The following is a 13,023-nucleotide window of genomic DNA, read 5'->3' as shown; positions in this document are numbered from 1 at the left end:
AATATGTACATGTTCTCATATATCCTAGCTAGACTTGATTCCTGTTTTTCTGACCCACTTCCCAAAGAATTTGCCTTAGTCACACTGACAGACCGACAAAATGAACGAAATCAAAAACCGACATAAAAAACAATCACACTGCAATGAGTGCCTGTGTATTACTGCGTAATGTCACAATTTAATATGCAACGCTGTGCTGAAGAAGCCATTCATGCAGCTACGCAGAGCTCTCACTCTTTTCTAATAAAATTCTAATTAAACATACTGTGTACTGTTGGAAAGCTTGTACTGTACATGGTAAAAGAGTTATCAATAAAATCAGAACAAACAGATAGGAGTTACAGCAGCGTAAAATAGAAAGGAGGTTTTGCGCATGACGGTTGTGCATACCTACCCCCGCTTTCTATTTGCATGTTTATTTCTCAAACGGATCATTGAAGACACTAAATCTTGAAAGGGACATCTTTACGTGTAAAGCCAATGGTTAGATTGTATACTTATTCCATATGTAGTCTCAAATATTGACAGTAGGATGACATGGTATGATACCACAACAATTCCTGTTGTTTATTTCGTTATTCAGTAAGAAGCATTTTTCAGACCTGCATTGACACATCTTCGGGTTAATGGTGGCTTGGCCTAGTTGCTATGATAGAATATGTTTTTTGGTTGTGAAAGAATAAGCAGCAGTTGGTCCCTTGAAAATATTCTGTTTGTAGTCAAAATGCAAATACTTTCACACTAAAAAAGGCCAGAGACAACGCTACTGGGAGTTTAAACTTTAAAATGAAAATTCCAACACTGTAAATACAACAACTACCCTCCTCTTTCTATGACTTAATAAATATTTGAACTTCAAATTACTGCGTTTTTTTAATTCTTAAAAAATCTAATCAGGTAAAGTAATACAGGCAGTTTGTGCCATTTTATTCACAAAAATCCCCTCTAGACAATAGGCGATTGTGTGCGATGCCTGCTCGTTATGACTGAAGAAATTATTTTTAAAAAACACTACACTTTGTATTTCTTTTATTTAGTTTTGATTTCCTTGGTTTTGTCTTGCTTTGCACATTTTAGCACATTTCTCAGTGTCCTGGTATGCCTTGACACAGTTTTCCCATATATATGGAACAATAGGGTTACATATGCCTCTCCCAGCAAGGTGAGGCCAATGGGCTTAAAAGTTTTCAAATTCTGCACGATATACATCACTATGGTCAGGATCAGAGAGAAGTGTTACCGAGCAGTTCACAGGCCCTAACCTTTTGAGTATTTTGCCAGGCCCTTTCCATTTTAGAGCCAAGTTTTCCATGTACTGTAATTGGCACTAGCCTTTGACTGTGGATGGTCTCTGACCCACACCAGATCATCACAGGAAAACACAACCTCTTTACGTTTTGAGTTGTAATAGTAGGCCTGTTTGATTTGTGCTTTGTTGACATCGTGTTTGACTTGCTCCATCAGTCGCCTTTCAAGTAGGGGATATGTAGCATGTCCGGGACTGGGTGCTTTGCTGATGAGCCTCTCCAAAAGACCTTTGAGCTTGTGCCCAAGAGCAATTTAAGCTGGTGTCAAACCTGTTGACTCCTGCCATGCAGAATTGATACTGCACTGGAATTCTGGAAGCCACCTGTCCCAAGTGTTGTGCTTATCGCCTACAAAGGATACCATCATTGTCTTAAGAGTGCAATTGATCCACTCTGTAAGATTTTTTTGTGGATGGTAAACTGTTGTGAGCTTTTGAACATCGCCCCATTGTTGACAGATCTTATGCAGAAGAGCAGAGGTGAATTGAGCACCCCTATTTGAGATGAGATATGCTTGAGTTCCCCACCGGGTAAAGATTTCATCAGTGAAAATGGAGGCAATCTTGCGCGCTTTTCTTTTTTCATAGGGAAAAGCTCAACCTACTTGCTGTAATAATCAACCACTACAAGGAGATATTGATTTTGATTCCTACTTTTTGGAAAGGGCCCCATGATGACCCCCCCACTGAAGACCCACCTCTTCAGGCTGCACCTCTCCCCATCCCTCCCTTCCCCCCTGTAAATGACTAAACTTAGGGTTGTAACTAGGCAGCTGTTTCATAGGTGACTTAGTTGATGCGCCTGTCTTAACGACTAATTGTATTTTTATTTATTTTTATTTTTCCATAGATTGCGTTGTTGCCGTTCTCGTTGTTAGTGTTAATCAGTTTAACCATCAGGGTCCAAGTTGAACTATGCGGTTGTTCCCTGTACTTGGACCGGTACTTCTCTCTAGGGTTTTCGTCATACTTGTTCCTGGTTATGGTTATACACTTTGTTGTACGTCGCTCTGGATAAGAGCGTCTGCCAAATGCCTGTAATGTAATGTAATGTAATGATGTCTACACCTAGCATGTTCCCAGGCTCCTGCACAGGTGTGGACTGCAGATATTCTGACAACTTTGTAAGCTGAGGCTTGTACCTTTGGCATGTAATGCAACTCTTGATGTACTCTCCCACATCCTTTCTAACATCAGGCCAGTACGCCACCTCTAGGATAGTTCAGTAGGGTTTTCAGCCTCCCCAGGTGGCCACCTAGTGGATTATCATGAAAATACATTAGGAATTGTTGCCTCGTTCCCTGAAACGTATAACTGGAACGTACGTGCTTGTAGTCCAGCCAGAATGATCCGGAACAGATATTCGTTCTCACCTGCGTAATGGGTGTGGCCCTGTTGAACATGTCCAGCTTGTACATCTTTCACAATAGCCTGCACTTTAGCATTATTCTTTTGTGCATTGTAAACATCTGACCAGTCAACAGACTTCGGACACTTGGATCTGCTAGCTGCCTGGCTAAGACATAATGTGCCGGGAATTGTTCTTCCAACAGGACATTGTGAAAGGGTATCTGGAACAACATTGCATTGGCCTTTTCGGTATGAAACATAAAAATAAAATTTCTGCAGCCTAATTGTCCATCTCGCTAGTCTTGAATTGGGTTTGGGATGGTTAAACACCCATGCAAGTGCAGAATGATCCATCGCCTCAAACTTCCTTCCTTCTAAGAACGGTCTCTACTTTTCCACAGCCCAATCCACTGCCAAGCACTCCTGTTCTGAGTCTGAATAGTTATTTTCTGCTTTATTCAGTAGCCTAGAGGCGAATGCAATAACCCCCACTTGACCCTCAATCTCCTGAGTAAGCACTGCACCCAGGCCGATGTCGCTGGCATCTGTCTGGACTTTGAAAGGCAGGGGCTTTAGAGAGAAAATCCTTCAAATCCTCAAAGGCTTTCTGACACTCCAAAGTCCAAGCCCACATAGTCCCTTTCTTCTTCAAGGCATTTAGAGGAGCAGAGCATCCAGCAAATCCAGGGATGAAGCGGTGATACCATCCGGCCATGCCCAGAAACCTTGGTACATCTTTCACTGATTGGGGTACTGGAAAGACAAGACAGCAACCACCTTCTTGATTTCAGTCTCAATGCCATCTGCCGACACCACATGTGCCAAAAAAGTGATGTACCTTTGGAAAAGGATGCATTTCTTCAGATTCTGTGTAGCCGACTGAAAACAGCTTGTAGGTGTGCAAGGTGTTGCTCCTCAGAGTGGGAATACACAACAATATCAATGTAGACGAAGCAGCACTTTCCTTTAATGTCATGCAGCACTACTACCATGAGGCGCTGAAATGTTGCTCCCGATTTCTTGAGAGCAAAAGGTAGTTTCAGAAACTCAAATGTCCTCTGGAGGGCAACAAAAGCGGCTTTGTAGATACTGTCAGGGTCCATGCCCACCTGACAATATCCACTCTTCAGGTCGATGGTGCTAAATATGTTAGCCCCATGCAATGACTCAAGTATTTCATGGACCTGAGGTATTGGGTAAGCATCAAGTGGAGTCTTAGCATTTAAGCCTCTGTAATCTACACAATTGAAATTGAAGTCGTCGATGATTTCATTCTACTTGGATCAACAATCAATGTCAAGGGAAGTAGCAACCAAGAAATCAAAAGACGTATTGCTCTGGGAAAATCTGCCACCAAAGACCAGTCTAGAGTTTTCAGAAGTAAAGATATCACAAAGGTGCGTCTGACTCACGCCATGACTCACGCCATGGTCTTTTCAATCACCTCATACGCTTGTGAAAGCTGGACATTAAAAAAAGGAAAATAGAAGAAGAATTGATGCATTCAAGTTGTGGTACTGGTGAAGAATATTGAAAATACCTTGGACTGCCAGAAGAACAAATAAATCAGTTTTAGAAGAAATACGACCAAAATGTTCCTTAGAGGCAAAGATGATGCGACTTAGACTCTCATACTTTGGGCATATTTTCAGAAAAGACTGATTGCTTGAAAAGGACATCATGTTTGGTAAAGTCGAGGGCCAACGGAAAAGAGGGAAACCTTCAATGCGATGGATTGATACAATTGCCACAGCAATGGACGCAAACGTTGGAATGGTCAGGCATGTGGCGCTCTGTTACACATAGGGTTGCCCTGAGTCGTAAACGACTCGACGGCAACTAACTAACTAATCTACACAAAAACGTGTTCCTCCATTCCTCTTTGCCACTAGAACCACAGGGGCAGCCCATGGTGATGTGGAAGGTCTGATGGTGCCCTTTGCAAGCATATCTTTGATTTCAACACTCATAATATTTCGTTTCTGCAGTGAGACCCGATATGCCTTTCTCCTTACCGGGACTTCATCAGTGGTGATACAGTGGGTGACAATCTTGGTGTCTGCCTCTTGAATTTACCTTTTCTTTTGTGCTTCAGCCCCTTCACATCTGGTCTCCACTACCTCTGCCTTCTCTTCTGGAAACCCTTCGGCAGCAATGGTGAAGGGAAAGAAAGTTGAAACAGCAAGATATAGCTGGACAGAGAACGAACCACTGTCTGGTGACTCCTGTTAGTAAAAGGAATAGTAAGCATACTGCAGACCTCTTGGGAGGCCACATTGGACATTCCTGAAATTTAGAACCAGGCCAGATAATGTTAAAAAATCCAACCCAATAATGGTAGGAACAGCTAAATGCTGGTCTTTCATGATGCAGATATCTAGTACCCACTGCTGCCCATGTAGACTGCATTCCAACTTGACATGTCCTATGGCTGGGTTAGCTTGTCCATTTGCTAACATAAATGAACAATCATGACATGTTTGCAACTTCTCCTGGAGCCTCTTGATTTTTTGCCACAAGGATTGTCGCACAAGGGTGTATGTGCTTCCACTGTCAAGGAGAGCTGAAATATTAACTGATCTCAGCACCACAGGGAGCATAATGGGTTTTGAAGAAACTGCGTCACCACTAACTGTAATATGCTCATATTTCCCTGCTGTTTAATTCCACCAGCTGAAGAAGAGGGAGTGAGCTTCTTTTGCTGTTCAGCTTTACTAACTTGTTATCAGCAGAACTTAGAAGCCTGCAGGTATCTCTCTACAAGTGTCCCAACTCTAACCAGCTCATCAACCGTATTTACAGATCCTCTCAGCAAACTTGCTAATCTTGGACTGCAGTTCCTAAAAATGTGACACAATTTGTCCTTTTCTAGAATTCCCTCATGCCATCTTAGACAAAGTTCTCTCAACTAAAAAGCAAAATCTCTGATCCTCTCCTGTGGGCCTTATATTCTCTCCTGGATACGTTTCTCAGCCTCTGTCTCATAGTCTTCACATAAGAATGACCTCAGGAACACAGATTTAAATCTCTCCCAACTATGTGTCTGGCTTCGCTCTGCTTTCCACCAATCCTTCGCTGCACCTTTCAGCACTGAATTTAATGCTGGCAGAATTTCATTATCGTTAGGAATAACTGCCACCTTTCACAACCCTTGACTGAATCTCTGACAGGGTTGCAGGTGAAGTAGGAGAGGCAAATTGAACTTGAGAACCTCTAGTTCCAGTGGGGAGGGGAGTTGATGTTACTAGCTGGTGGCCTTTAAGCTCTGCTTCAAACTTAGCATCCCTCTTCTTCAAACAAGCAACCATGGACTGCTCCAAGTCTTTAAGAGAGGACTCAAACCTCCGCCCTAATTTTGAACATTCTCTCTCAAAATAACATTTCAGCATTCCTTCCTGTTTTTTGACATTTGTATCAATATTCAACCTCTTTGCAAACATCTGCCAATGAAGCTTGAACATCTCGCTCTAAAGCAGCAACTTTACTCTGCACATCCTCTTCAACCTTGTTTGTGACCGCTTGAAGACCCCTTTCTCACTCCAGCACTCTAGAGTTTAGTTTATCATAACGCTCATACAGTGCTGCTATTCATTGTCCACTCTTCAACATGGAAAGGATTCTGACTTTCTTCTGCCTCAGTTTTGTTTCATCATCATCCTCAATTTCAGCGGACGTCTGAGGTACATTAGCTGCAATTTCTTCCAAATATAATGAACTAAAGCTTTCCATCACTTCCCTCCGGGTAACGAATGGGCCTGCTGTGAAATCTGTTGGTAGACCGTGACCATCTACATGGCCATTGATAGCTACTTTAGCTTATGAGTAAGCAATTTCAGAAAACCCAAGCAAATATGACAAGGTCCCTGTTCGGGCACCAATTCTGAAACATTTCTCTAGCTTTTTTGCAACAGTTGCTCACAGACATTTATAAAGGGAGGACTCAAATTATCATAATTAAAGTGTATTAATCCCTGGGTCTGGGTTTCTTACAACAACAAAAAACATTCAACAAACGACACCGTTATTGTTCACATCCATGCCATGCAAACCTTCCTCCTTCTTTTAGAATTTGAGTTTCCCCAGTAAGAAAGTCCTTTAGCAAAGTCGCAGGTATATACAGTGAGCACCATAATTCAGTGGACAGTGACACATTTTTTGTTATTTTGGTTCTGTACACTAGCACTAGTTTGAAAGGATACAATGACAATGAGGTTGGAGTGCAGACTGTCAGCTTTAATTTGAGGATATTGTCATCCATATTGGATGAACCATTTAGAAATGACAGCACCTTTTGTACATGGTCCCCCCATTTTAAGGTACTACAAGTATTTGTTGAATTGGCTTCACAGATGTGTTTCGTTAGGCAGGTGTATTAATTTGTGTTGTTAGTGAATGCAGAAGAGAGCTGTTGATGTCTAGTCTTGATTCTAGTCTTTGCCATTGCAATTTGGAGATTGTTGTTGGGGTGTGACAACATGAGGAAGACAGCAGTGTCGATGCAAATTAAGCTGGCCATCATAAGGCTCAGAAATGATAATCAATCAATCAGGAACATTGCAATAACCCTGTCAACAGTTTGGTTCATCACAAGAAAAAAACAACTCAATTATATCAAAAGACCCGGTAGACCAAGGAAGACCACTGTAGTGGATGACCAGAGAATACTCTCTATGGTGAAGAAAACCCCCCTGACAACAGCCCAACAGATCAAAAACACTCTCCTGGATGCAGGTGTAGATGTGTCAAAGTGTACCATACATAGAAGACTACACCAGCAGGACTACAGAGGGTACACTACAAGATGCAAACCACTGATAAACCTGAAGAACAGAAAGGCAAGGTTACCGTTTGCTAAAAAGCACCTAAAAGGGCCCCAAGAGTTCTGGAACAAAGTCTTTTGGACAGATGAGACAAAGATTAACATGTACCAGAGTGATGGAAAGAGGAAAGTGTGGAGAAAAAAGGAAATGCCCATGATCCAAAGCATACCACCTCATCCGTGAAACATGGAGCGGGTGTTATGGCTTGGGCCTGTATGGCTGCCAGTGGAACAGGCTCACTTGTCTTCATCGATGATGTGACTGCAGACAGAAGTAGAACAATTCATTCTGAAGTCTACAGAAATATTTTATCTGCTCAGATAAAACCAAATGCCTCAACTCATTGGACGTCACTTCATCATGCAACAAGACAATGACCTGAAACATACTGCTAGAGCAACGAAGGGGTTTTTGACAGCCAAGAAGTGGAAAATCCTTGACTGGCTGAGTCAATCACTGGATCTAAATCCAATTGAACATGCATTTTACATGCTGAAGAGAAGACTGAAGGCAAAAAGTCCCCGGAACAAGCAGGAACTGAAGATGGCTGCAGTACAGGCCTGGCAGAGCATCACCAGGGAATCTGGTACCCAGCATCTGGTGATGTCTATGCGTCGCAGACTTCAAGCAGTCATTGCATGCAAAGGATATGCGACCAAATATTAAAAATGATTACTTTATTCTACATTATGTCAAACTGTCCAATATTTTTTGATGCCCGAAAATGGGGGGGACTATGTACAAAAGGTTCTATAATTTCTAAACGGTTCATCCGATTTGTATGAAAATACCCTCAAATTAAAGCTGACAGTCTGCACTTCAACCTCATTGTCATTGTATCCTTTCAAACTCAAAGTGCTAGAGTACAGAACCAAAATAACAAAGAATGTGTCACTGTCCAATGAATTATGGTGCTCACTGTATCTGAAATTATACAGTTGAGGCCAAATGTTTACATATACCTAAGCTAAAGACAAACTCAATTTTTTACAACTACACACATTTCATGTTACCATACATTTCCTGTGTCAAGTCAATTAGCATATCTTCTTTATTTCCATTAGAGTTAATTTGATAATAATCGCTAAGAGACTAAGATTTTGTGTACTATATCAGATTTTCAGTGGGTCAAAGGTTTACATACACTTTGTTAGTATTTGGTGGCATTGCCTTTTAATTGCTTAACTTGAATCAAATGCTTGGGGTAGCCTTCCACAAGCTTCACACAATAATCTTTGCCCATCGCATTCACTTACATTACATTACAGGCATTTGGCAGATGCTCTTATCCAGAGCAACGTACAACAAAGTGTATAACCATAACCAGGAATGAGTGTGTCGAAAACCCTAGAGAGAAGTACTGTTCCATGTGCACTTACGCATTCAGTCTGTGGTAGCAGTAAAAGACACTGCACCTGGCAAAAACATTGGCCTTCTAGCGTTTTTCTGTTAGTCAGATTTGTGTGTTGTCAGATGACCACCCCCAATCATTTTCATAAATTGGAAATTGTGACATTATGTTCTGCCTACTTACTGCCTAATTGACATTAACCTCTACTTAATATTTTCTGTCAGGCAAAATGAACCTGAGATTTAAATTGAATTAAGTTATATTGTCACGGATTGGCGAGGGACTCCAAAAGGGAAATTCACAGACTTTAATTACAAAAACTCAAGAACAAACGCAGATAACCAAAAAATGCCCGCAGGGCAAATCCCAAAAACAGAAAATCCAAAAAAATCACAAGAAGCCAAACAGGCAAGGCAGAAACAGGCGGACAAAAACAGGTACGGGGAAACACGGGCAAACTCTCAGGGAAAACAGAGGCAGGAACACAGGCAGACACTCGGTGAGAAACACACGCGGAAACACAAGGAACCAGCACCCGAGTCAGGGAAGAAGAGAACTTAAATAGACAAGACCCTAACGAGACACAGGAGGGCACAATGCACAATCAGACCACAGAGGGAAGGGATAACTAGACATAACTGAAAAACAATAATAGAATAATTGGAACCAATAATACAATTAAACAGGGAAAAGGAACAGAACTACCGCCATCTGGCGGCCCAAAAAGGAAGACAGAAAACAGGAACAGAACCCTGACATATATAGCCTAAACCTGGATGCCTACCTCCATGCTAGGTGAAAACTTTCCTCTTTGCTTATATGAATAAATGTTTAGATTCTATCTACATGTTTCTGGTGAATTATGCCTTTGGTCACAATAAACATTCCTCTTTTTCTCCACCAATTATAAATGCTCTTTTTTTAGCATTTTTTTAATGGTAGGTAATGCATTTTTGTGTGTTCCGTGTTAGTTTTTTTAGAGTGCACAATTGTACATTACACAGAAATTGGCTCTCAATTCAGAATATTTTTGGCATTACAGGTATGCCATCCACAAAATTTGAGGTGGATGGGGCATACCCTATACTTATACTTAGCAACAGATTCACAAATGAATTGTGTTTCATTTTCAACCGATACAAACTACCAGCACAAAAAACATAACATGGAATACACAAAGCACTCATTGATCCGTCACAATTAATGGTCAGGCTCTGCTCAATTACTGACCACTCAATTCCTCCAAACCACAAATATCAATTAAAAATCAATGTTTTAGACCGCTTACTGAAATAAATGACAGTGCATTGTTAAGTCTCATCTTTTTACATTTGCTCACATTCTCTGTGTAATCCAGTGGCAAAAATACAGCCTATATCATTTGAGAAATTAAAGCTGTATAAACTTTTAAAAAGGCAACGAAGGTAACTCTATTGTCTCACTATATCACTATTGAAACACAAACATAATAAAATATCACCTGTATCCCTTCATCTTCTGTTTCTGACTTCATTCTGTGCTCTACTCTGGAGGTACAGCTAGGTTTAATTTCTGTCTACCATTGAGGATCATCACAGAAAAAATTAGTTTGAATATGACAATGTTAAACTAAAAACAGTACCTTAACCCTTTCAGCCACGTCAGCCTGTATTTAGGTCGGAGTGGATTTATTTGTATTCGTTCTGTTTTTTTTACAGGGAATTTTGGTGACACGATACAATGCACCATTTGAAAGTGTTAAAACTCACAGTTCTAGCTCCATAAATCAGTGGTTCTCAAACTCGGTCCTGGAGGACCACTGTGTTTGCTGGTTTTCATTCCAACCTCAACTGCAATCCCAGAGTTTTAACAAGCTGTTAATTTTTTCTTAATGAGCTGGGGTCCCCAGCCTTATCCAGAAAGGGCCGGTGTGGATGCAGGCTTTTGCTCCAACTAAGCAGCAACACACCTGATTCTACTAGTCATTCAGAGTCATTGCTAAGCACCTTGATTAGTAGAATCAGGTGTGTGCACCCACACTCCCAGGACCAAGTTTGAGAACCACTGCTATAAATTATTTCATGATGACAATGTTTTAGTGACCACAGTTCCTTATTTTGTAACATGTTGGGTGGCCAAACAAGCTTGGGGGTCCTCTCCTTCTATGCTTTTTGGAAATCCACAGACGACACAAATTAGGGTAAATTTGATCTCATAAAAGAACATGTTTTCAATGCACAAAAATGGCAAGTTACACATACAAAGCACTGTCTATAACTCATTCATTCAAACTGGCTAAATCTAGGCCTGCCATTAAAACCAAAATTAAAGAATCTGCATTCCAAAGCAATGCTACCCAATGTTTTATAAATTGTTTGAATGATTGTATGTTTCTCGGTATAAATGTCTGTTCGTAAATGTGAATGTTACGTGCTGCGAGGGAAATGTCCTCATGGGGATAATGAAGCATTCTATGTATGTATGTACAATATTTATTTTACATGCAATATTTATCGTAAGTGGCAAATAACAAGAACTTGTACATTCAGTAAAATTAACTTGACAACCAAGTATAAACATGTTTTCTGGAGGAATATGCTTTCTGTAGGTATTCACCAGCAGTTTTGTACATTCATTTAAATGTCTTGCATGAGGCAATTTGAGGTATTTTACACTTTGTGACAAAAAGTGTGAATGATATTGTAAGGTGGTAAGATTAAAAAACAAAAGGCCAAGTGATTTGAAACAATTTAGAAAACTTTGGGTAGCATTGCTTTGGAATACAGCTTCTTTAATTTAGATTTTAATTTGAATAAGTGATACGTGTGTTTTTGACACTTTTAGCTGTCAACGAGCTGTTTACCAGCTGAACTTAACTGAACATTCTAATGGTGATGTAGCAATCACTACTGATAATTGAAAACAAATGAGATCCAGAACACTGACTGGGAATTTTGAAAAAACATTACAAAAACCTATTCTTCAAACAGTTAAACCATTTTGGAATATCAACTGGTATTAGATGGAATTTTCAGCAGGGTTTTCCCACCATATTCCTGTCACACCATGTGAAATGATTCAGCAGTCCTACCGAGACTGACTGAAGCGAAGTGGCTGCTGGTGTGACGCTTGGTCAAAAAGTGTATCGACGAAAGACGTATGTCCCAACTCTTCCTGAGCCTGCGTGCATTTTGCTCTGCATCAGGCTACACGCGACATCATAATCTCTAATAGATACTACACCAAGTGTAGTATATTTGTTTCATGTCTTTGATAAAGAATATCTGAGTTGGAAGGGATAGTCATTGACCATTGAAAAGAAGATAGAGATAAAAATTAGAAAGATCAACGACTTTGTGCGCATAGCCTATCAGACATTTAAACCTGTAAAGCTCCCCCCACAATCCCCGCCAACGCCACTGGAGAGAATCCGAACACATGACGTCGTAATCTTAACCGAAATGTTCCAAACATTGGCCATTATTTGGATTAGTCATTTAAGTTTGCCAGTTCAAATAGCTAAACATGGTTTTCCCTATTATGTTCTAATGCAGAGAACTGGGGAGACAGGTCCCCCAAAAAGTAGAACAAAACTTACCCAAACAATTAAGAGAGAATATGAAGATGCTTAATATGAGAAGCGCAGTCTTCATTGTTGCATCTGCGATTGAAAACGCGTCTCTAGTTGTCGCAAAGGTTTCACTTCACTTTACAGTATAACCTACAATGTAATCAAGTGCTTTCTTGAATATCAAAAATATCTGCCAACCGGCGTTATTCTTTCCACATTCCGCAGCGCTCACCAAAGGAAATCGAAGGGTTAGTTCAGGCAAAAAAGGTGTTTTTGAAGTGAAGAGAATCGTGCGAGTGCGTGCATATGGAAAAAATTTTCCCACATCTGTCACGGAGATTCCCCTCCTGATGGTTACACTGTTTTGCAATGTGAAACCAGGGAAATAACTTGCGACTGCACCCACTTTTGTCATTGCACTTAATTACGCAGGTTGCCAAATAGTCACGATAACAGACGTTTTCTCAGGCTGCAAGCATAGCTTTGGAATGCTTTCTTGTGTGAGCCAAGTACTTGTGATCCGGATTTATTTACAATGTCGCTGGAATGTTGCGATTTTGGCGTATTATAAGAAATGTTGTTCTTTATTCACCACAGCTTTGCTATAAATGTGTAGGATACATTGTGGTAACACACTTTCAAAAGC

The 13,023-nt window shown here is 40.6% G+C and overlaps 1 protein-coding gene across 1 annotated transcript in view; it reads right to left on the bottom strand.

The window, feature by feature from the left end:
• Positions 1–12,748, bottom strand: part of zgc:172271 (uncharacterized protein LOC100000381 homolog) — a 52,282-nt gene extending 39,534 nt beyond the window's left edge. The window contains exon 1 of the mRNA XM_035436078.1: positions 12,405–12,748. Coding sequence (XP_035291969.1) covers positions 12,405–12,459 — 55 coding nt within the window. The 5' untranslated portion in view covers positions 12,460–12,748. The remainder of the gene's footprint in view (positions 1–12,404) is intronic.
• Between the last annotated feature and the right edge of the window lie 275 nt (positions 12,749–13,023).

The sequence above is a fragment of the Anguilla anguilla genome, chromosome 10, assembly GCF_013347855.1.
Source record: "Anguilla anguilla isolate fAngAng1 chromosome 10, fAngAng1.pri, whole genome shotgun sequence".
Taxonomy (NCBI): Eukaryota; Metazoa; Chordata; class Actinopteri; order Anguilliformes; family Anguillidae; genus Anguilla; species Anguilla anguilla.
This window is presented reverse-complemented; position numbering and strand designations above follow the sequence as displayed.